The 26,490-nt window shown below is 37.9% G+C and overlaps 1 protein-coding gene across 1 annotated transcript in view; it reads right to left on the bottom strand.

Annotated features, from left to right (window-relative positions):
• LOC120110103 (uncharacterized) overlaps window positions 1-18,924 on the bottom strand; it is a 33,327-nt gene extending 14,403 nt beyond the window's left edge. The window contains exon 1 of the mRNA XM_089924941.1: window positions 18,830-18,924. Coding sequence (XP_089781067.1) covers window positions 18,830-18,924 — 95 coding nt within the window. The remainder of the gene's footprint in view (window positions 1-18,829) is intronic.
• Window positions 18,925-26,490: the final 7,566 nt, after the last annotated feature.

The raw sequence follows: 26,490 nt of genomic DNA, 5'->3' as shown, positions 1-26,490 counted from the left end.
CCGAACCACTATATGTTTGTTGTGTTTGTAATGCTTCTGCTTATTGTCTAACTAACACACTCACTTACTTAGATAAACTGCTTGCTTAACTCTTATCTGGACATCCTTTAGTTGCAAGCATATTTAATCAAGTCACATTCTATACATCAAACTGTTGCTAAGTTTAACTTTCACTGCGCATATATACAACTTAGCATAATTAATCAAAAAGTACTAGAAGTAGTTTAAAAGTTTTAAAAGACCCAATTCACCCCCCCTCTTGGGTTGTATCTACTGGGCAACAAGTGGTATCAGAGCAGGTGCTCAAGATTAATTATTGATCTCACGATCAAGAGCCAAAGATCATGACAACTCAAATAGATAGTTTTCTAGGAGAGGGACAGTTAATTAATAGGCCTCCACTGTTTAATGGCATAGACTACACATATTGGAAAGCACGCATGCGCATTTTTATTCAATCACAAAACTATTATTTATGGAAAATCATAATAAATGACCTTCATACACTCTCTAAAACTATTAATGAAAAGGACTTAGCACAATTGAATGCTAATGCTATGAACATATTATATTGTGCTATTCATGAAACGAAGTTTAATGAAATTTCTGCATGCTTATCTGCTAAGGAGATCTGGGATACTTTAGAAACTATTTATGATAAATCTCAGATTAGCTCACATGTGCTTCAATTGCGTACTAACAATGAGATTGCAGAATCCTCCACAGTAGCCGAGTCGACTCCCAGTTTGTCCGAGTCGACTCCTAGAGAAGAACAGTCTGAAAGGCAGAGACACAGTCTTGAAGACCCTGTGAACGAGTCGACTCCAAGTAGTTCCGAGTCGACTCCCAAGCTAGCCGAGTCGACTCCAATAAGGTCCGAGTCGACTCCGAGGCAAATCAGCTTCCTAAAGACAAGGAAAAAGAGGAAGCAAGAAGAAAGGAAGAAAGAGATAAAAAGGAAGAAAGCCTTGACCAAGAAAGAGTCAAGCCAAAAAATAAAGGTTAGGAGCAACAATGATGATATTAGCTCCAAGAAACTACAAGAGGTAACTAACTTGTGCTTTATGGCACAAGAAGACAAGGTAAAAACTGAATCTACTCTTACATCAAATAATTTTCAAGAAGAATTTTCTTATGATGAATTATTAAATGCTTTTCATGATTTGTATGGTGAATGTAGAAAATTAGCTGTAAAGAATAAAAATCTTAAGAAACTAAATCTGAAAATTTCAAAAGAAAGAAATTCTAATGATGAAATACAAGAGAAACTAAATTCTGAAAATGAATGCTTAAGGTCATTTTCAGAAGAATTGATTCAGAAAAATCATAGCTTAATTAAAGAAAATCAAAACTTAAGCGAAGAAATTAATCAATTAAAATCTTGCATTAACAAATTCACCGTAAGCTCAGAAAGATTAAAAATGATGTTTGAAAGCCAATATGTTACTTATGATAAATCAAAACTTGGCTTGACTTCTTTACTTAACAATAAATCTCTAGAGAAAAAGGTTATTAATTCACCAAACAAACCATTAAATAAGATAACTTATTTCAAAAACGAAAAGAATGGGCATAACAACTTTACCTATCGTTCTAACACAATTAAATCAAATGGTAAAGTTATTAATATTAAACAGATATGGGTTCCAAAAGGAACCATATGTCCTAACTCTCAAGAACCCAAGCAAGCTTGGGTACCCAAAATGAAAATATGAGGATGTAGACATAGATGTGCCAAGATACCCATGGAACAAATAGAACTTTCATACAAATGGGTGCTCGAGACACACATCAAAAATGAAACTTAAAATATACTTATGAAAAGTAATTTTAAATGAAATAATAATAATAATGAAATCAGTAATCCTTGCATCTCATCATTATTTTTGCTTTAGTATTTGATATGAATTGCTAGTATTGATCAATTTTGTGATATAGAAAATACTTTTGAAAATATAATCAAATCATTTCATTTTATAGTATACTTTACTCACTATTGGATAAGTTGCTAAATGATTAAACAATTTATTAAGAATAACTCTATAAATTCTCTATATGCTTGATTGAGAGTTTTTATCCATGGCTTTATTGTTTAAATGATAATGTGTACTTGGTATGCTTTTGAATATATGCACTATGAATACCAAGATTAAAGAAACCATCTTTGGCATATAAAATCAACTCATGCTAGTATGTACTTAATCTCAAAAGACCTTGTCATTGCCTTACTTAGATTATCTTCTAAAAGGTCAAAGTTTGCTATGCATGTTAACTAAGGAAACAAACAAAATCAATTTCTAAATCTAATGATGTTGTTTCCAATACTAAGTTTTCAAAAGCTTACACTAGCTTTGTTCTTGGCACGTAAATTGAAATATTTTCTGCATTGGCACAAACTCACAAAAAGGGTTCAAATGAAAAAGGTTTGCAAAAGTATCATGGGATAGTCTTGAAAACCAATTTTTTATCAAGTTGTGCATAGAAAATAATATTGAATACAATTGTTTCAGCACCAAGGACACCATAAGTAAAATAGGATTAATAGATTTCTTGAAGAAATGAAAAAGACAATTGTGTATGTTAGTCATTTTTAAAAGCTATCATCACTGCTTGTCATACATATGATTTCTATTAAATCTATTTTTTTTTGATGAAAACTCTTTTTGATCTTCTGAAAAATAGAAAATGAACTATTGCATATCTTTCATATTTATCAGTAGTATATGTTATACTTGATATGGTTTCTTGAAAGTAATGCCAAATCTAATAGAGATATGTCTATCCTTGGATATCATTCATCAAGCAATGCATATAGAATATTCAATGAAAAGATTTTAGTTGCAGAAATATCAATTCATTTTATTCTTTATGAGACTATTGATTTATTATCAAGATACTAAAATCAAATTATATATGTATATGGTTAATCTTTTACATATAACAATCTGAAAACATGTTAATAATTAGAACCAAATTGAGCTTTTCAGAGATGCACTTAATGAAGAAAAATTGATGACTACTAAAAGACTAAATCAAGAAAAGATGTAATAGATCTTGATTCTTGCATGATTAAAAGTAAAGATCACCACTATCATTTGCTTGCCTCATGAGCTTTATATTCTGTCAAATGAATGTGTAGAATTCACTCCTATGTGGTTATTTCATTAAAAAGGAGATCTAAATAAAATAACCACCATATTTAAAGATTACACATTACATATATGATAAAGCAATATGTGATTTGGAACAAGCATCAAAAGCATGATAGCTTAAGTAACCTTTTTGATAGAAAGTAATCGTGATAAATCTATGCATCAAAAAGAAGAACCTGTGAGGTCTTATTTGCTCAAAGTATACATAATTTTTGGTTCTACTAATGAAAAGTTATATGAAGATTTTACTTAGCTCATGTTAAGTGAGTTTGAAATATATATGATGAATGAATTAACATCTTCTCTCAAACTCCAAATTAAGACAAACAAGAAAGGGGATCTTCATTGACCAACATTAGTCCACAAGAAAACTCTGATAGAAGATTGGCATGAAGAAGGTATGTCTATGACCCCATCTTGTAGAATTTGTAAAGGATGAGCAAAGTAGATCTATTGTTTAAAGCTGTATTGAAGCATGATAGAATAATTATTTTATCATACAGCTAGTAGACCAGATTGTATGCTCATTATGTGACCTTGTGCAAGACTTCAATCTAACTTTAATTAATCATATTTTATTGATAACAAATACGTCATAATCTAAATTTTGATAGAAACAAACGTTTAAGATAAGTTGATTAAAACTTAGTTAACACATCTTATTGATAATTATCTTAAGCAAATAGAATCTAAACTAAATTGATTTGACCTTGATAAATCTGTCTATTGCCTCACATGCTTGTCCTTGAACTATCTTGGTTAATGAATTTATCTCTTTAGTTCAAGTGATATGTGCTTGCTTATATTTAGGCAATTTCTTGAGTAAAGTGACTCAACATGCAACTATTGTCATATCTCATATTGAGTCATCTAATTAAAAATATATATATATGTTGGATGAATGCTTTGTATCTTAAAGAAACTAATGACCTTCCTTCAAGAAAGAAAAATGAGAAATTTCAACTTGAAGGATATCTTCATGTAAGATACACTAAGCATTCACATGCAAACAAGAGAGAGGATCTTCTTCAGCCAAAAAGTTCACACGTAAGAAATCTAGTTTGGCTTGAAGAATATATATAATGAATAGGTAATTTTAGATACCTTTCTCACAAATTAATTGAGCAAAGTCAATAACTTAAATCTTATGATGGCATGATTAAATTTTTTTTTAATTATTAATTTTTGATATCATGTCTATATGTGTATTGACTGACTTATACTTTTAGAAACTGTTTCATGGTTTGCCCAAACTAAATAATTTCTTAGCCTATATCATAACCATGAAATACACAAGTATATGCTTAAAATTTTGGATGTAAAATAACTTGTGAGAAGTTATGAATCCATGAGCATAATGAAAATATTGTTTGCATGATATACATATATATGATACATAAGATTAATTCTTTATTCTGCTCTTTCATGTAAATTACTTGAGAATAACAAAAAGAGAGAGAGATAAAGAAAAGAAAATGGATATTATTCAAGAGAAGTAAAATCTAAGTAAAGGCAAATACTTCATCTTAAGGAAAAGCAAAACAAGCATAATATATTTGACTTGTGAAAGGGATAAAATCCGTAATGAATTACACTTAAATAGAGGAAGAGTTTAAAGTAAATAGTTTAACCTTTCTATATTGCTCATCATAGGGATGGTGCCAATGGGGAGGCTAGTGGTAGTACCCGGCACTATTTGACCCAACTATTCGGTGTAGGGCATATTAGGGATGGCACAAGAGGGAGGCTAGTGGTAGTACCTCGTGCCCCTTCCCAACTCCACCGGATAGGGAGCAAATAGAGTATAGAGCATAAGAAAGTAAAAATGAAAGACAAAGTTAATAAAAGTATATAAGAAGAATCAAGTCAATTTTATAAACACTTGAAAACATACTTTAAGGATGAAATCAGTGCAAGATTATATATAAATAGGAGGAGTTTATTTGAAAAGGAATAGATTTTGATTCTTGACATGCTTGTTCTTAGTATTTTAATGCATGACTCAACACATGATATATTTTGCATATGTATGATGTCTTGATTTATGGGTTCTCAATATTTTGTAATGCTCCATGCTTGGACAACTTGATTGAATGTTTGGAATATTACATAAAATTTTTGTTTGGCATTATTGAAAAGAAATTTTCAGATTGGTTGTTAACAATCATCATTAAAACCTGAAAGTTGAATAAAGGAGAAGAGAAGGATATCTCTATTTAGGAAAAATAAATTGATTCTGTTCTATCCTTCAACTTGCCTAAATTTGGTATATAATGTTCAAATTCGTACCAAAACTCAACATTTAATACAAAGATTCTGAATATGCTCTTATATGTTTGAAATATGTATTTTCAATCGTAATGATTTAAAATGAGCTATAATGTGGAAGATACATATCTCAAATTATGATTTTGAAAGCCTCAATTGAAAATTCTATGTAATTCAGAATCTGATTTTGTATACAAGCTTAAACTCAATATGATTTCTAAATAAAATCTTAATGTAAGAAAAACAGAATTAATTCTGATGCCTTTGGTTGATTGCTCCGATACGCATCCAAAACATATCATTTCTTATCTTCAAAGTGTACTAATATTGGTCCAAATGATGTGTCTTTCGATGATCTTGATTGCAAACAAAAATTTCTAAATATATGATTTTATTTTGATATTAAAAAGATTTATTGTGTTTCATGAATACATTGGTGAAAAACTATGATTAAGAAATTGAGTTCTATAAATATATATACCTCAATGACCATCTATATGTTTTTCTCTCCTACATTCTAAAAGATTTCCATCAGAATATCAATAGAGTGAATGATCTTAAAACTAGAAATATTTCAGTTCACTCAAATGACTCTAAAAGAAAGAAAATGTAAATGCTTTTGAAAGAAATTGAGCTTCAATTGAATCATTTTCTGATTAATACTTTTATACATTTTCTCTAAGATTAGGAGAAAGCATAACTTGTTCTTAAAGGATTAGAAAGAGTGATTACTATAAATTCTGAATAATTCTAGATCACTCTACATTCTTGATATTACAGAATTTCAGTGTTATTCACGTTTATCACTAAAATCTGAAATTCAACAATTTAAAATGATTAAAGAAGAATGCATCTTTTGAGGGGGAGCTTTAGATATTCAGTATCCTATCCCAAAGACACTTTATTTTGATGCATACCTTGATTTTTATGGATTGATTTTGATGAACCTCCTTATGTTACAATACTTGCTTTAATTATAAGTTTATACCTTGAGATGAGTTCTATAAAGGTTGTCTTGTCTCAAACCTTGAGTCTTATGAAAATAAGCTGAAATATATTTTTGAGATTGACAATCTTATTGAACATTATCTTAGGATTTTAAACTCTTAAATGGAATGATCAATTGAGGGGGAGAAAGAAAATTTCAGAAGGAGAGGTCTTATTGGACTTAATTGCATAAATCTATAGCTAAAGGAGAGAGAAAGAATACTAAATGAAAAGTAATCCTAATACTCTCCAATATGTATCATCTGAAACTTAAATCTGAAAATTTTTATGATACACCTTGAGGCGTGTTATTTGGTTAGTATATCTTATGCATCACTCATAAACCAAATTACAAATCTTGAGCGCCTCTAATTTAATGAAACAGGGGGAGAACAATGTATTAAATTTTCTTGAGTATCTCTTAGAAAATCTATTTTGAACCTCACTAATGAGTTTTAATTGGCTTGCTCTTTAGAACTTCTATTTTGTGCCAATTCATTATTTTATGTATCAAATTGTCCTTATTTTCTAAAGGAATAAAAGAAAGTCTTTAAAAGAGCTCAAAGATGTATCAAAAATTGCATAAACTCATATGTTGGTATTTGTGCCCTAATGCTCTTATTATCATAAAAGAACTTTGAAGTCATTAAGAATTAATGATCCAACATGATGATATGTTTTTCCAAATATATAAGTTTTGATCTTTTACGCTGAAAATTGATTAAATTGCTCTCATGTTGATAAAATACTTAATAGATTGGGCAAAAGGTCTTAAATGAACAAGCTTTCATACTTAGTGAAGAGAGGTTAGATTTCCACTCATATTTTTCCTTGAATATCATTTGTGGTACTTCTTGAATTAACCTAAGGAAGATTCCACCTACACTTGATTAGAAAACTATCTGTGGTATCAAATTAAAAAAATCTCTTGAATTCACACTCGATGTGTTCTGCTCTGATCTTTGTACTTAATGTTTCACTATCTTTTTGATGATGTCAAAAAGGGGGAGAAATATCTAAGTATATGCTATATACTCAGAATGCTTTATTACTTTGAATTGAATACAAATCAGCTTAAAATTTAAATATGTTGATTGTGTTAAGCTGATTAAATCTAAAGCATTATCATGAAGTATGTTTTTAAATATATATGTTTTCTACTTCATGCAACTTAGCTATGTATTACTTCTAGAAATCAATATCTTTTATATTGCATATACTCCAAGTTTTGTCATCATCAAAAAGGGGGAGATTGATGACCCAAAGATTGATTCATAGATTGATTTTGATGATCACAAAACCTTGAAGTATAGATACTAATGTTTATGTTGCAAGGAGAAAGATATTTATTTTGCAAGGAACATAGCAAGTTGGAAGAACACAAGAAGGCCTCCAAAGCTCTCAAGTTGGAAGAAAGCTACAATTTATTGGCCCAAGCTTAAAGTTCAAAGGATTCAATTTGGAAGAGTAAAATCAAAGGAAAAATTCAAAAGAATAGTCTTCGAGTCGACTCCTGAGGATTTCGAGTCGACTCCAATGTCTACCGAGTCGACTCCGGAGAAGTTTGAGTCGACTCCTAGGAGTCACAGGCAGAAAAGTCAGAGAGCAGTTTTCGGGTCTGAGATTCGAGTCGACTCCAGTGGAACGCGAATCGACTCCGATGGTTGGTAGGTCGACTCCAAAGAAAGCAAGAGTCGACTCTCAGCGGAACACAAGGAAAAAGTCAGAGAGCGTTTTTGGGACTCTGAGATTCGAGTCGACTCCCGCATTGCGCGAGTCGACTCCGAGACTCCGCGACCATCAACAGACAGAAAACCAAGTTACTGCCTCTGAGATTCGAGTCGACTCCCAGACAGCTCGAGTCGACTCCAAGACAGCTTCACATCAAAAAGGCAGAAGACCAAGTTTCGCAAACTGAGAGCCGAGTCGACTCCAAGGAAGTTCGAGTCGACTCCAAGACTGGACGAGCCAAAAGACAGAGGATCGGGAGTTCGGGCTCTGAGATTCGAGTCGACTCCCAGGACAGTCGAGTCGACTCGAGAGGACAAAATTCAAAATTGGATCCACGGACTTCAGTGGATGAGCCGACTCCGAAATTGCCAAGTCAGCTCCAGAAGTTGGCGAGTCGACTCCGGGTTAAGACGAGTCGACTCCCAGTCAAGGCATGCACTTTAATTCAAATTTGGAACAGTGGCCGAGTCGTCTCCAGTAAAGCACGAGCCGACTCCTGCAACAGGCGAGCCGACTCCTGATCGCGCGAGTCGACTCCGATCCCAACGGTAACATTGTCAGGAAATGCAGACTGTGTCCAACGGGTCTTTTTCTTGTCTCTAACGGCTATATTCTTGTTTCCACGCCATCTAAAGCTATAAAAACAAGAAGAGAGCTAGGGGAGAACTCATGAAAGTGGGAGAAAACATTTAGGGAAGAGATTCCAAGGAAAATCTCCCATAAGCACAATAAGGGCCATTCAAAGTGAAATAGAGAGAAGAAGAGCTTCCAAGTGTATCCCAAAGCTTCCTCTCCATCCGTGTGCTGCCGCGGTGATCCTCTACTTCGTGCCAAATCAGAAGAGGGTCAAGTAAAGAAGAAGTCGAGCTCCTCCATCTTCAAAATTCGTTTGAGGGCTTCTCTTTACTCTATTTGTTTATATTGTTATATTTGCTTGTTTAAGAAGCTTTGATTTATTTTTATTCTTTGTTTTAATATCTTGTAACTTGATTCAATCAAGGGATTGAATCAAGGGGTTAAAGGTTTGTTGGTGAGCCAAAGGGAAAACCAACGGTGTAAGGTTTGTTGGTGAGCCAAAGGGAAAACCAACGGGGTTTAGGTTTGTTGGTGAGCCGAGGGTAAAACCAACGTGTAAGGGTTCGATTGTGATCCCGGGAAAACAATCTGGGGTGGTTCTAGTCGGTGAGCCTGGGAAAACCGACCGAGTTCGTTGTGACCTCGTAAAACAACAAGTTGGGTTGTGAGCTTGTAAAACAACCGGCTGTAATCTGTAGGATTATAGTGAAATTCCCAAGAAGTCTTGGAGAGTGGATGTAGGTGCTGGGGTGCACCGAACCACTATATGTTTGTTGTGTTTGTAATGCTTCTGCTTATTGTCTAACTAACACACTCACTTACTCAGATAAACTGCTTGCTTAACTCTTATCTGGACATCCTTTAGTTGCAAGCATATTTAATCAAGTCACATTCTATACATCAAACTGTTGCTAAGTTTAACTTTCACTGCGCATATATACAACTTAGCATAATTAATCAAAAAGTACTAGAAGTAGTTTAAAAGTTTTAAAAGACCCAATTCACCCCCCCCTCTTGGGTTGTATCTACTGGGCAACAGTACTTAAGAATGTTCTTCATAGCTGTCCAGTGCTCTTCGCCTGGATTCGACTGATATCTGCTAGTGACACTCACAGTAAGGGCTATATCAGGTCGTGTACATAGCATGGCATACATGAGGCTCCCTATTGCAGAAGCATAAGGAATCCTGCTCATGCATTGAATCTCTTCAGATGTGTTGGGGCACATCTTTTTGGAGAGATGAATCCCATGACTAAGAGGTAATAGACCCCTCTTGGAGTTTTCCATACTGAACCTCTTCAGTACCTCCTCTATGTACATCTTCTGTGATAGGCCAAGCAACCTCTTAGATCTATCTTTCTAGACCTTAATCCCCAAAATGTAGGATGCTTCCTCAAGGTCTTTCATGGAGAACTCTTTTGACAACCAGATCTTGACCGAGGTTAGCATGGGAACATCATTCCCAATCAAGAGGATGTCATCCACGTACAGTACGAGGAACACGACAACACTTCCACTAACCTTCTTGTAAACACACAGTTCCTCTTCGTTCTTGATGAAATCAAACGATTTGATTGCATCATTGAAACGAGTATTCCAGCTTCGAGATGCTTGCTTTAGTCCATAAATGGACCTTTGCAGCTTGCATACCTTGTGATCTCCATCACTGGAAGTGAAAACCAAAGGTTGTTTCATATAGATATCTTCATCAAGATATCCATTCAGGAAAGCAGTTTTCACATCCATCTGCCATATTTCATAATCATGAAACGCTGCAATGGCAAGCAATGTTCGAATAGATTTTAGCATGGCTACAGGTGAAAAAGTCTCCTGATAGTCAATGCCTTCGCGCTGACTATACCCTTTCGCCACTAGCCTTGCCTTATAGGTATCTACCTTTCCATCCGAACCTATCTTTCTTTTGTAGATCCATTTGCATCCAATAGGTACTATACCTTCTGGTGGATCTACTAAGGTCCAGACTTGGTTGGAATACATGGAGTCTATCTCTGACTTCATGGCTTTCAGCCATTTCTCGGAATCGATATCAAATATCGCCTCATCGTAGGTATTGGGATCCTGTACATGTTCCCTATCTCCCATGAGGAACATTTCCTCGGTGTCCTCTTCTAGTATACCTAAGTATCTATCGGGAGGATGGGAGACCCTACTAGATCTACGAGGTGGAGGAGGTACTATGTGTACTAGCTCTGTATGAATAGGTTCTATAGGATCCATGACTCGTTGTTTTTCAGAGACTCTCTCTTCAAGCTCAATTTTTCTCCCACTGCCTCTATCAAGGATAAACTGTTTTTCCAAGAAGACGGCATGTCGGCTCACAAACACATTGTGATCCTCTGAGACGGAAAAATTGTATCCTAATGACTCTTTAGGATATCCAATAAAACGAGCACTTATGGTCCTAGACTCTAACTTGTCCGCCTGTAGTCGCTTGACATGGACCGGACATCCACAAATTTTGAGATGACCAAGACTCGGCTTCTTACCATGCCATATCTCATACGGTGTGGTAGGAACGGATTTAGAGGAAACTCTATTCAATAAATAAATTGCGGATAATAAGGCATCTCTCCAAAGAAACATAGGTAGATCAGTGAAGCTCATCATGGATCGAACCATATCCAATAAAGTCCGATTCCTCCTTTCTGACACCCCGTTGAGTTGAGGTGTACTCGGAGGCGTCCATTGTGAGACTATGCCATTTTCCTTGAGATAATCCCGGAATTCCCCACTAAGGTATTCTCCTCCTCGATCTGATCGAAGAACCTTAAGGGTTTTTCCAGTCTGTTTTTCTACTTCATTTTTGAACTCTTTGAACTTTTCAAAAGACTCAGATTTGTATCTCATAAGATACACATACCCATATCGTGAATAGTCATCGGTAAAGATAATGAAGTACGAATAACGACCCCTAGCTGACACATCAAATGGGCCACACACATCAGTGTGTACCAGGGTAAGTATTTCAGTGGTCCGCTCTCCATGTCCTACAAAAGGTAATCTAGCCATTTTTTCTTGAAGACAGGATTCACAAACTGGATATGACTCAGAAGTCAATGGGCCGAGAAGCCCATCTTTCTCCATTTTGTTCATTCTGTCCTCTCCAATATGGCCAAGCCTGAGGTGCCACAAATACTTCTGGTTTATCTCATCTCTGGATCTTTTAGATCCTATGGCATTCACCACTTGCTCAGACACATTCACAGACACATCAATATGCAAGTGATAGAGACTGTCAATCATGAAACCACGTGCAACTAATTTATTTCTGAAATAAATAGAACAGCAGTCTTTATCAAATGTCATAATATGACCATCCTGTGCTAAACATGAAACAGAAATCAAATTTCTGCTAGCAGCAGGGACATAATAACAGTCTCTAAGTAATAAACTAAATCCAGACGGCAATCACAGAGGATAGGTGCCCATAGCTACAGCAGCAACTTTTGCCCCGTTGCCAACCCGAAGGGTCACTGCACCTTCCGCCAGCCTCCTACTTTGCTTTAGACCCTGCATAGTAGTGCATAGATGAGCACTAGAACCAGAATCTATAACCCAACTAGAAGTAAAAGAAACCGTAAGGTTAGTTTCAATTACGAGCAAGTCTAACATACCTTCAGAAGGTGTGTCCTTTTTGTTCTTCAGGCTCTCGAGGTATGAAGGGCAGCTCCTTTTCCAGTGGCCGTTGACGTTGTAGTGGAAACATTTTCCTTTGTCATCAACCTTTTTCTTATGAACTTCCTTCTTAGGCTTTTTGTCTTTCTTGTGCTTCTTTGCAGGCTTCTTTTTCTTCCAAGTAGACTTTCTCTTGGAACCAGAAATCAGCTCAGCAGCCAGAACAGAGCCCCTTGAACCTTTCAAGGCCCCTTCAGTAGTTACCAACATGTTCAACAACTCGGTCTTCGTGCATTCAATTTTATTCATATGGTAGTTTACTATAAACTGACCAAATGAATCAGAAAGGGATTGCAGGATCAGATCTATCTGCAGTTCCTTATGCAAGGACATACCGAGCTTCTCAAGCTCCTCGAGGTCCTTGATCATAGTCAGACAATGATCATGGACAGACTGCCCCTCGCGCATCTTTGCCTTGAAGAGCCTTTTGGACACTTCAAAGCGTGCAGTGCGACTCTGCTCACCATACAACTCTTGCAGCTGAGCCAGTATTTCCCTAGCAGTCTTTATGTTCTCATGCTGGCATTGAAGTTCGTTAGTCATGGATGCCATGATATAACACTTGATCCTAATGTCGTCATCAGTCCACTTCTGATGCGTCTCACGCTGATCATCAGTAGGACGTGCTGGTAGCCTAGGGATATCATTCTCGAGCACATACCCTATTTTCTCACAATTCAGAACAATTTTCAGGTTCCTAAGCTAGTCTTTATAGTTGGTTCCGGTCAGTCTGTAGGTCTCAAGGATTTGGGTCAAAGGGTTTGAAGCTGACATTATTATCTGTAGAGAGTAAAGATTCTAGTTAGACTTTGTACTTGAACTTAATTTGTTCTAGGGACTTTTAAAACAAATATACTTCCACTATTTTCTCGAATCCCTCATACTCTCCTGATGGAGAAACGAAAATCCTACGCGACTAGGATTTCTAGTGGGTACTGCGGTCTCACCGATTTACATGTCACCTCACCTAACAGTTATTGGTGACATATAAATGGATGAGTATACAACTCTTGGTACAATGCTTCTCAAGCAAATTGCAGTGGTACTTGGTCTCTAAGTGATGAAGACCTCACCTAACAGTTATTGATCCCATTACTTAGTTAAGTCAGACCCACCGTATAACCGCAGAAATAAAGTCGTCATTGGGTCCTCATCTAACAGTTATTGGTGCCCAACCCCACCTTTACCCCGCAACATCTCATGTCTAATAGAGAGGTCCAGTCCCCCGATGCAACTTGCCCATTGTGTCCAGCCGAGACAAATCAACACCGAAAAGACCTTAGCAGCTCTACTACGGTGGAAGACCTATGGACTTAATATTGCATAATCAAGTCTTAGTGTTTGCAACTTGAGTTCTTCATAAGAGGTAATCGAATAATTGGCCAGGTAAGCAGGTGGGAGGCTCCCCTTACTCAGAGAGTAAGGTCCTAATTAAGTAACCACCTTATAGGCTTGCCTAGACACCAATTAGATCAATTAATCTAATATGAGTAACTCATGTTGGTTCACCCTCGACTGATTAGGGAGGTTTCGATTTAGGTCTCACTCGATCGCGTATTCACATCTCATGCAAATATAAGTCTACCCGCATAGACATAAGCATTAAACATCCAGGCATTTATCAAAATAAAATTAAATGGTGATGATTATGGATCCAGGATGGGGTCATTTTAAAAGCACATGCACGTCAATCGATTTGATTGTCTTCAACTCTTGACTCGATCTTGATCCCTTAGGTCCAATTGTGATCAACTCCTTGATCCATCTTCAATCAACCCTTGATCTCGATCCGTGCATGTTGAGCTTGTTGATGTACATATCAATCAACCATCGACGTGCAACACACATCACAGATTACATCCCAGATTGCTTTAAAAATTAAATAAAAATAAAATAATAAATTACAACCCTTTTTCATGAGACACGCAGGTCTCTAATACATGAATGTAAGATGCATGCAGACATCTGAAAATTAAAATTACATCCATCATAGAATATCGCAAAATATTTCAGCACATTCAAAGGGTCCATCCATAATCATCACCATACGCATCACATGCATAAAAATTATTTTTCAGATCTGATATTTAACTGATTATTTCATCTCATGACTTGCTGATTATGCAAGATATGATTCTAAATATTTGTAATCATATTATCAAAGCATTAGAATCATTAATCCAAGCATCCAATAATTAGTATGCAGAAAAATCAGCAAGCTAAAAATTCTGCATCCATAAATTTCAGCAAGCATAATCCCTTAAATTTCAGATCTAAAATGCCTTGAAAAATTTAATTCTAATCTTAATCTACATAACCATGGCTCTGATACCACTATTAGCATCCCTCATATGCCATGAAAATTTTGAAATAATTTTCAGATTGCAGCGGAAAAACATATGCGGGATCCGTTCATCGCATGAATGTATTTTAAAAACCTTTCGTTTGTAGATAGATTAGAATTAAATTATTTTAAACCATTTTAAAATCATTAAGAAGATCAGATCTTCACCTTGTGCGGGTAGATGGTCTCCGCAAATCTGATTTACATGGTATTTGATGAGGGTTCAATGGAAGCCGCACACGCGTCCGGCCTCTACAGGTATCCACACAAAGTACTGACTCGATTGAAGCATTTGGATCTCACCGGGGTGCTAGCTCCCTTGCAGAGATGGCTATGGATGGCTGAAGTCCTCTCCTTTGAATCAACCTTTGATTGGCTTGAGAGGAGGAAGAAGAAGGAAGAACCAAAGGAACAAGAACAAAGCCCTGCAGCCTTTTTCTTTTTCTTCCTTTTGGAACCAAGATGAAGAAGGAAGAGGGCGTCTTAGGCTTTTCTTTTTCTTCTCTTGATTGTGGCTCAAAGGAGGAAGATGGAGGAGCGTGCTCACGGCTGGAATGAGGAGAAAAACTTCTTCCTTGGCCGAAATCCCATGCTTCCCTTTTGAAATATTAAGAGATAAAGATGAGCTCCTATTTTTTAGGAGCTCATCCTTATCTCATTTTTCATGCCACCTAGGAGGGGCGTGCGCCCCTCCTTTTTCTCCCACGCAATGCCCAAGAGGAGGGGCATAAGCCCATCCCTCAAGTCCATATTAATCTGCCATTTAAACCAATTAAAGGGTATTTTAATTTGGGTGCATTGCATGAGTCCAATCCTAGTCAAAATAGGATTTGTATGAACCCATTTCAATTTCCTCCTTATCCTAATCTAATTAGGATTTAATGAAACCATGACTCTATTGAACTCTTCAATCCTAATCCAATTAGGAGTCATTTAATTAATTAGATTAAAATTAAAATTAATTAGGACTTAAGAAAATCCTAATCTAATTAGGACTTGTCCAAATTTCAGCCCTAAGACAATTAGGACTTTAGAAATCCTATTCCAAGTAGGACTCTAATTTAATTTGAAATTCTAATCCAATTAGGACTCCATGAATCCCACTCCAAGTAGGACTCATGATCAAGTCCAATTAATTAAATTAAATTGCAATCCGATTGCAATTATTCCTTCTTCTAACCACTAACTCTTAGTGGGTTATCCATTTATCAATCTAATTGATTATTTGTGATTCCTAATAACATTCAACCATCGGATCGGTCAATACCTCTAATGTGTGTGACCCCATAGGTTCTATTCTGATTGGTAGTGAGATATATTGCGATCTTTATCACAATATCATTGAAAACTTCTTTCAATGGGTTGAAACAATTCCAACTCAACTCACTAGGGATTATCGACCATCGAGATGATCCCTGTGAGTCTCACCATCCACCAGTGACACCTAGCAGTATGTAGTGGCTACCCAGCAGAATAGAATGATGAACCTCTAGGTGCAGTTATCATATGATACAGTCCTTCTATCGTGGATCCCTACAGACCGGAGGTCACGGATAACTCGTCAAACCCTGTCGTCTGTCATATGTCTAGATTTATTTGACTTGAGTTCGATAGTGGAAAACTCTTTCTCCACTGTATATTACTGTCTTGGCCAAGGTCTTGGAACTCAGTCTTATAAATCACATAGGATCTCTCCTCATCTATCAAGATCGATAGATTCCATGTAAGTGCATACCCTACTCCTACAGTGAACCTACTGCAACCAATCTACACAACAAGGACCCATATGACTAGAGACCATGTATATGTGCAGTCAAACTACAATAACCTCACTGTGAATAGCCGAAGCACCGCAGGTCAAAGGACCAGTCACACTACTGCAACATCAAGCAAGTCACTGACGAGTGGATAGACATCCAAGTGACTTCTTGTCTTGATCACGCTCAGTACCTTTGTTCTCTAACAAGCACCTGCACTATCACTTCAGTGTCCCCACACTGTGGACTCGAGTCTCGTCCATCCATAAGGAAAGCGATGTGTGCACTGATCGGATCGATCACCGTCCTCGTGATGATCCATTGATCAGGAGCATTTAGAAATTAATCACCAATGATACATGGCTCAAATTCTCAACTCTTGAGAATATGTATCATCATCTTATTAATTCCTTGGATGATTCATAGACACATAAACAATATGAATGAAAAGAATGCCCATTTATTATTCAATAATAATAAAGTCATGTACAAATTTTATGTCCTAGAATTAATAATGTGTCAGCCAGATTGGCTTCTAGGGCATACATCTAACAGGGTTGCCACCAGAAGAAGAGGTTGTTGAAAAAAAAGAATAAAAGAAGAGAATTATATTACTGCCTGTCTGTTACAATGTACAGGAGCAGCCTTTATATAGTACTAGAAGGCTGAAAAAATTTGGTAAGACTGACTAAGTTTGGCACAATCAATCACAAATTAATCAAGGTGATATTTAGTCAGGCGAATTAAATTTGGCACAATCAATTACAAATCATTCAAATTTCTAATCAATCATATGATTTTAACATCCCTCTCAAACTCAACGTGGTAAAGTAGACACCAACTTAAGTTTCGAAATAAAAAATTGAAAGATGCTAGGAGGATAAGCTTTGGTGAAGATATCCGCATTGAGGACAGATCTCAGAGAGAAGACAATCGAAGCTCAACGATGCTCGTAGACAAAAGTACCATAAAAAAAGAGGAAGAGACCTCTAACTGAATGATGAAGGAGCCAGGGGCAACAAATAAAGCCAAAGATTGAGGACTGGGGCGGTGCCATGTAGATGTACGCCTCTATGATCAAGAGAGGGAACGCGTCTGCCAAATTTATCCGCCAAGCTTCTGACGGTATGGTGTGGTGCACTGCTGTTGAAGTTTGGAGCTAGATCGTGCCTGTTAAGTTAATTCGTCAAGCTTCTGATGGTTCGGTATGGCGCGCTGCTGCTGGAGTTTGGAGCAGGACCGCGCTTGCCATATTTATCCGCCAAGCTTCTGACGGTATAGTTTGGTGCATTGTTGCTGGAATTTGGAGCACGATCGTGCTTGCCAAATTTGCCTGCCAGGCTTCTGACGGTATGGTTTGGCGTACTGCTGCTGGAGTTTGGAGTAGAACCTCGCCTTCCAAGTTTACCCGCTAAACTTCTAATGGCATGATTCAGCGTGCTTCTGCTTAGGTTTGGAGCGAAACCGTGCCTGCCATGTTTATCCCCCAAGCTTTTACCGGTACGGTGTGGCGCACGTCGCCACCGCTTCCATGGAGGAATAGGAGCACAGGAAGCTAGTGCTCAAGGAGTTTAAGTCCCTCATCTCCGGAGGAACATGGGGCAACGGAAGGAGCAGGAGCATCGGAAGCAGGTGCTCGAGGAGCACCTCCCTCGTCTCTAAAGGAATAGGATAACTGAAAGCAGGTGCTCGAGGACTTCAACTCCTTCATCTCCGGAGGAACATGAGCGCCAGAAGCGGGTGCTTGAGGAGCTTAACTTCCTCATCTTTGAAGGAACATAAGCATCCGAAGTGGGCGCTCGAGGAGCTTAACTCCCTCATCTCCGGAGGAACATAAGCACCGAAAGCGGGTGCTCGAGAAGCTTAACTTCCTCATCTTCGGAGAAACTGGCACCGTGTGGAGCGAAACAAAAACTATGTAAAACAAGGTCAAGAAATTGCAGCATGTCACAATGATAGCAATTGTAGCTTTGTCATCTCCTTAGCAGAATAGGAATGTCCATCCCTTGAATTTTTGTAGAAGATCGATGCCCGCTCATTGTTCAGTCCAGTCATGCAAATTTCAAGAGTAACCATGGGCAGTTCAGGCTTCTGGGCTGCATAATATTAATGCCACTTGCAGTTGGGCACTGCTGGATCGCCTATCACATAAGCCTTACCACCCAAACCGAGGTCACCAATGAACTGATTAAGGACTGCAACCTCCTTCGAGAAGCTGCGGTGGGGAGATGGCTTGGCACCAGGAAAGATGAAGGTCCATCGGGGATCATGGTTCTTCTGGGCCGAGATCTGGGCATAAAGAGTGCCGAAGGCGATACCTGGCGGCGGCGATCTCCAGGCAACTAAAGGCCTGGGAGAGGTCCTTCACCTTGCACTTGCACTCGGAGGAGGTCTTCTCTATGAGGAGAGCCATGGCGATGGTGATAGCTTCCCCTTCTCTCTCGAGATTGGGCAAGGAGGAAGAGGGGGAAGCAGCATGGGGGCTCCGGCGCTGGAGAGGCGCCACCACTCGTCTTTCTCGAGGAAAAGGAAGGAGAATGAAGAGGAGAGGAGGCGACAGATTCCGGCTGAGTTAGGGGTTGGAAAGGAAACATACAGATGGTTTTAATATAGAGAGGACAGAAGAGTTAGTAAGAGAGAAAGGGAGGATGAGTTCTGTATGGTTTTAATATAGAGAGGACAATTTAATGGAAGAGAGAGAGAGAGAGAAAAGGGTCAGGACAATTTAATGGCAAGGCTATGGAACACGAGAAGAAGTTGAATGCAAGATCTGGATTACGGCGACGGGTTTTTCCTTTTTTTTCTCAATGCGGAAGCCTGCGATCCAATGAATCGCGTTGGCCGGAGAAAGATTGTAGCGGACGAAATGTGGCCAGGGTTGACGCCGGGTGGACAAGCTTGCTTGCACTCCTCCTCTTCACCGAAAAAAAAAAAATCCACCAACGAGAAGACGTTTTTTTCCTCACTTATCTCCGATATCCTGTTGAAAAAGAAGAATGAGAGAAGAGAATTGTATTTCTGATTGTTTGTTACAATGTACAGGAGTAACCTTTATATAGTAGTAGGAGGGTGACAAAATTTGGTAAGGCCGACTAAGTTTGGCACAATTAATCATAAATTAATCAAGGTAAAATTTTGTAAGGCCAATTAAGTTTGGCACAACCAATCATAAATCAGTCAAGGTTCTAATCAATCACATGATTTTAACATGATCTTCTGTGAATAACTATTCCAAAATGCTCTTCCATGCTAACATCTTCTTTACTCATTCCATCAGGTAAGTTCCAATTGAACCAATAAAAAAGATTTGCAAGGGTAAGCTCCCTAGCAACCAATCCCAACTGCATGCCGGACATATCCTTTGGCCACTCCCAAATAGTATAAGTTCGAAGTGTTGCCCCTGAGATCATTGTCCTCAAACCTCTTAGAGTTCGTTTGGTTCGCGGGAAGTATTTTCCCTCCTAGGAATATGATTCCTGGGAATCAGATTCCTAGGAAGAGGATACCTAGGAAAATACTTTTGGCATGTTTGGTTAACCATGGGAAAGTGACAAATTTCCAAAGTGCTTATGTTTGGTTGACCATCCACTTTCCTAGGAAAGTTATGCATAATTCCTATTATGCCCTTAATAAAAATTAGATTTTTAATGCCTCTTTAATGCTTCTTTAATGCTGAAGGGTTTTTTTGGAAAAAAATAAAAAAGGAGTGATTCCCACCTCATGGGAAAGTAACTTTCCCATGTTTCTCATGGGAAAGACTTTCCCATGAAATGTGGGAATCATATTCCAATGGGAATACAACTTTTCCATCTCGCTCCTTTGAAAACTCCAACCAAACAAGAGGCATTTCATTACTTTTCCGTTGACCACACCTTCCCCCCTCCTTTTCCTGCGAACCAAACGAGCCCTTAGGCATAAGGGATTCGGCATCTTGCCAATGATTGGGGTCTCTCCCAATAGCCTATGCATTTAGCACACCATTGATTTCTTAGGGATATCATATCCATTAATATTTCAATCATACATACATTCGTGAGGGATTAATAGTGCAGCTAGAGGGTGCGACTGAGAAACTTCTTTTATTACGAGCCTGAGATATATAATAAAGTCGTTGAAGGTCACTCTCTTCCACTTTTTTTTCTGTTTCCAAGGAGTCCTCGAACTTCACCTTGAACTTTCTTCGGAACCCTTGGGTTTCCATGAGCTCCGACATTCCCCGTAGTGCCATGGGCAGATTCATTGTGCGTCATAATCTCTATCCCATTATGTCAGTGACACGTAGCTTTTCTGCTGCTAGTTTCTTTTTACCCTGAAAGATTTTTCTGGTTAGTTTCTTATTCAGTTGATGTGAAGGTGTGCTTTACACATGCAGCTCAAGCAGGTGAAAATTGCTTATACCTTGTGCGAACAAGAGAAATCCATCTTTTGAAATAAGTGTAAAGCCAAACAGCTTTTGTGGCAGCGAGGTTGTTACAGCTTGGATTGAAGCCAAATAGCTCATAAACAAGCTGGACAGGACTCAGGTCGTCCCTGTGTCTTGAAAAAAACAAAGAAAAAGAAAAAAGAAAACTAAATCCTGTCCCATGCCACACACTTCAATCAACCATCATAAAGTTTAAGTGGATACTCTTGTAGGTGATTGAGCTAGACAGAACTAGAACTTGGGTTGTCTAAAGTAGTATTCTTTTTTGGTACAACCAAAGTAGTATTCTTTGGAGTGTAGCGTCTGCCTTCTCAAATCCCCGTAGCTCATGAGTCGCACCCCCTAGTCTCAGAGCCCACAATCTTTGGAGTGTATGGTCTGCCTTCTCAAACCCCTAGTCCCCATAGCCCGGCCTGAGCCCGGCCCGAGCCCGATTGGGCCAGCCCGATCACGGGCCCAGCCCGATCACGGGCCCAGCCCGAGCCCATTTTGTCTCATAAACCAAAACATTGTTCACAGGTCTGGAGCCGTGTACGCAGGACCCACAATGCTATCAAGGATCAGAAGATAAAAGCAATCCAACTTCTCTCGGATCACTTCCATTCCTCTATGTTCTCTGACTGCAACTGCCTTAACCTTGGGTGCAGAATAAAGCTTGCTAACAAATTTATCATGTTCGCACACAGGAAAATCACACACCCGTTTGATTCAACGTTGGTTCACCATGCTGGATTCAACGCACCAAATTTTATTGGCTACCATTTCCAAGCTTTCACAGCTTGAATGTTGCCCAAAAAACAGTGCTCTCTAACAAGCACATTACGTTCAAGCAAACCATTAGATGAATTCACGAGTTAGGGTTAACCACAATAGCAGGCCAGATGCCTAAAGAAAATGTCAATATCAGCAAAAAAAAAAGTTCAATGCAAACATGCAAGAAATATTAACCTGTGATGCTTGACCTGTAATTTGCAGCTAGAGGAGAGAGGCCGACACAGCCTGATCGTGATAACAATTTTCAGGAATAAGAGTGCAGATAATAATGATTGGAACACTAAACAACAATTAGTGATGTCAAGAAAAATATATCATGTACAAGATGGCAAACAGAAATTTTAAAGGCGATAAGTTGGCAGCATCTCTTACAATCAGATAGAGAAAAATCGAAAAGTTCTTCTACATTGCTCACTCCAGGGTGTCGTCATCTACATTCAACGTTACAGAATTCGAGCAATTTGCTGTTAACACATAAATCAATCATAAATATTTAAATTATAAGTACAATAAGCAAATAAAAAATATTAGATAAATTTAAAAGATTTATATACCTTCATCATATTGTTTACAAAGCCAATCTTGGATACAAACTAAGGCTTCTTCGGTAGATGGGCTCAAAGAGCTTCGATACTGATCCGCAACTCTATCACCAGTGTTGAATGTCGACTCAGATGAAACAGTGGAGACTGGAATAGTTAGAACATCTCGAGTCATTCTTGATAGTATAGTATAGACTGCTGCATTGCTCTTCCACCAAGCCAAGATGTCAAACTCCTTATTTTCCAAATCAGGAAGTACATCATCATCCAAATAACTATCTAGCTCAGATCTCTTTGGGCGTTTTGAAAAACTCTGACTTCTAAATTGAGCAAAATCCATACCAAATTTCTTTTTGGAAGAAACGGAACTTATATCATCTTGTCCACCAAAATTAGATATTCACTCACTTGAACTCATAGAGGGCTGCACCCTTGTTGCATCTACATACTCATTATACAATTTAAAAAGACAAGCATGAATATCATCAATCTTTTTCTTGCACTCCTCCAACTCAAATGCCTTTTGATAATAAAACTCTACAAATATCAACTTTGATCTGGGATCCAAAATAGAAGCAATTACCAACAAATTATTGCACTGAGACTAATATTTGTTAAACTTCTTTAGCATCTCATTTGTTAATTGCTTCATTGTTTTATCAGTATCGATACTTTCATCCATCAATAAAGCCCTAATTCCCCAAACTTCTTTTAGGTATAAATTGGATGTAGGATACTTACAACCAGAAAATACTTTAGTGGCATCAAGAAAGGCTTCTAAGAATTTAAGAATTATAGAAGCCTTTTTCTATGCGTCATTGGTTTGCATATCTAATAAGAGCATCTTTATAACCAAGTGCATCATGCAACATTTCATAAGTAGAATTCCACCTTGTAGGAACATCCAAAGTGAGTCCTTTTCTAGCAGGAAGTCTCATATGTTGTACAATTTCATTAAATGCTTGCATTCGAAATGGGGATGCAGAGACATATCTAACAATTTCTCTTATACATTCAATAGCTTCATGAATGATTTTCATTCCATCTTGAACCATAATATTTAATATATGTGCACAACATCTAATATGACTATACTCCTCACTAAACAACATTGCATAACAAAAGTGATCTCGAAGCCTTTTCATTACAGCATCATTTGTGCTGCAATTATCCAAAGTAATATAACATATTTTACAATCCAATTCCCATTCAACATATTATCCAAAGTAATACCGAAGGCAATACCAGGTGGTGGCGATCTCCAGGCAACTAAAGGCCTGGGAGAGGTCCTTCACCTTGCACTTGCACTCGGAGGAGGTCTTCTCTACGAGGAGAGCCATGGCGATTGCGATAGCTTCCCCTCTCGAGATTGGGCAAGGAGGAAGAGGGGGAAGCAGCATGGGGGCTCTGGCGCGGGAGAGGCGCCACCACTCATCTTTCTCGAGGAAAAGGAAGGAGAATGAAGAGGAGAGGAGGCGACGGATTCCGGCCGAGTTAGGGGTTGGAATGGAAGCAGACAGATGGTTTTAATACAGAGAGGACGGAAGAGTTAGTGAGAGAGAACGAGAGGATGAGTTCTGTATGGTTTTAATATAGAGAGGACAATTTAATAGAAGAGAGAGAGAGAGAGAAAAGGGTATGGACAATTTAATGGCAAGGCCACGGAACACGAGAAGAAGTTGAATGCAAGATCTAGATTACAGCGACGAGTTTTTTCTTTTTTTTTCAATGCGGAAGCCTGGGATCCGATGAATTGCGTTGGCCGGAGAAAGATTGTGGCGGATGAAATCTGGCCAGGGTTGCCGCCGGTTGGACAAGCTTGCTCGCAGTCCTCTTCATGGAAAAAAAAAAATCCACCAACGAGAAGGATGTTTTTTTTCTCGCTTATCTCCGATATTCTGTTGAAAAAGAAGAATGAGAGAAGAGAATTGTATTTCTGATTGTTTGTTACAATGTACAGGAGCAACCTTTTTATAGCAGTAGGAGGCTGACAAAATTTGGTAAGGTCGACTAAGTTTGGCACAATTAATCATAAATTAATCAAGGTAAAATTTTGTAAGGCCAATTAAGTTTGGCACAATCAATCATAAATCAGACAAGGTCCTAATCAATCATATGATTTTAACATGATCTTCTATGAATAACTATTCCAAAGTGCTCTTCCATGCTAACATCTTCTTTACTCATTCCATCAGGTAAGTTCCAATTGAACCAATAAAAAAGATTTGCAAGGGTAAGCTCCCTAGCAACCAATCCCAACTGCATGCCGGGACATATCCTTTGGCCACTCCCAAATAGTATAAGTTCGAAGTTTTGCCCCTTATAGCTGAGATCATTGTCCTCAAACCTCTCAGGCATAAGGGATTCGGCATCTTGCCAATGATTGGGGTCTCTCCCAATAGCCTATGCATTTAGCACACCATTGATTTCTTAGGGATATCATATCCATTAATATTTCAATCATACATACATTCGTGAGGGATTAATAGTGCAGCTAGAGGGTGCGACTGAGAAACTTCTTTTATTACAAGCCTGAGATATATGATAAAGTCGTTGAAGGTCACTCTCTTCCACTTTTTTTTCTGTTTCCAAGGAGTCCTTCAACTTCATCTTGAACTTTCTTCATAACCCTTGGGTTTCCATGAGCTCCGACATTCCCCGTAGTGCCATAGGTAGATTCATCGTGCGTCGTAATCTCTATCCCATTATGTCAGTGACACGTAGCTTTTCTGCTACCAGTTTCTTTTTATCCTGAAAGATTTTTCTGGTTAGTTTCTCATTCAGTTGATGTGAAGGTATGCTTTACACATGCAGCACAAGCAGGGGAAAATTGCTTATACCTTGTGTGAACGAGAGAAATCCATCTTTTGAAATAAGTATAAAGCCAAACAGCTTTTGTGGCAGCGAGGTTGTTACGGCTTGGATTGAAGCCAAATAGCTCATAAACAAGCTGGACAGGACTCAGGTCATCCCTGTGTCTTGAAAAAAAAAAGAGAAAATTTTGACAAAAAAAAAAAAAAAGAGAAAAAGAAAAAAAGAAAAAAGAAAACTAAACCCTGTCCCATGCTACACACTTCAATCAACCATCATAAAGTTTAAGTGGATACTCTCGTAGGTGATTGAGCTGGACAGAACTAGAACTTGGGTAGTCTAAAGTAGTATTCTTTTTTGGTACAACCAAAGTAGTATTCTTTGGGGTATATGGTCTGCCTTCTCAAATCCCCCTAGCTCATGAGTCGCACCCCCTAGTCTCAGAGCCCACAATTTTTGGCCCGTACGGTTAGGAATATTAATTTACACCAAAATCTACTGCATGATTAGACAGCATCCTTTGAAAATTATTATGGAGTTAATTCTATATGATGATCATGTGATACTACCAACTTTCCTCTTTTACCTAATTTTGTGACGTCAATCACTTGCTATATAACAGATTGGAGGGCTAAACACCAATTTGCTTTAGTGCATGTAGGTGTATGTGATCCGGCGCAAAAACCATCATGAAATGAAAATCTTTATTTTGTCTCTAGATAATTACAGCCACATAACTTGGTTTATCAAAAGGAAATCTAAAAAGTTAGTGATCCCGGCTCGGTGAGTCCTTTCTTCCGTGATGAACTGTTGGCACCAGTCCTACATTTTGTCTCTGTGGATCGAGGAAAAAGGGGGCTCAGCGGGAAGAGGGTTGTACCATGAATATTTATGTATTTTACAAATCCAGAAATCTTATGGAGAATGAAAGACTATTGGAGAGGACAAATTAAACTTCGTTGGAGAGGGCTTAATAAAATATTCTCTAATTCCTCTATTATTCATAAGAAGAGAAGAGATTTGAGGTTTGAGGTGATCTGTTGCTCTAAAGTGTTTGTCGTCAAAAAGGCTATTGGAGGCGTATTCAATGTGTTTCGATGGTAGGTTTCATCATTTGATATATAAGTCTAGATTATTGGAGCTCATGGAGAGTTGTTTATTGTGGCGGTTGTGTAGCCAAGCTTGTAGAAGTAATCTCTTAATTCATTGTAATCCGTCATATTGATAATATTAGGAAATTATATATTATGTATATAGTATAATTTAAATAATAGAATATTTCTAAAATATCGGATAGGAATGTATAATTGTCCGTGACTACCAAAGGGCCGGTGCAATTTACTCTAAAGAAAACTGCGATACCAATTTATTGGTTTGACCGGTTCTCCTGCAAATAGTTTCAGCTTTTAAATATGAATCCATGGATCCA

Source organism: Phoenix dactylifera, chromosome 8 (genome assembly GCF_051530095.1).
Source record: "Phoenix dactylifera cultivar Ajwa chromosome 8, Ajwa_hap1_PhDact_Kaust_v1.1, whole genome shotgun sequence".
In the NCBI taxonomy this organism is placed as follows: domain Eukaryota; kingdom Viridiplantae; phylum Streptophyta; class Magnoliopsida; order Arecales; family Arecaceae; genus Phoenix; species Phoenix dactylifera.
This window is presented reverse-complemented; position numbering and strand designations above follow the sequence as displayed.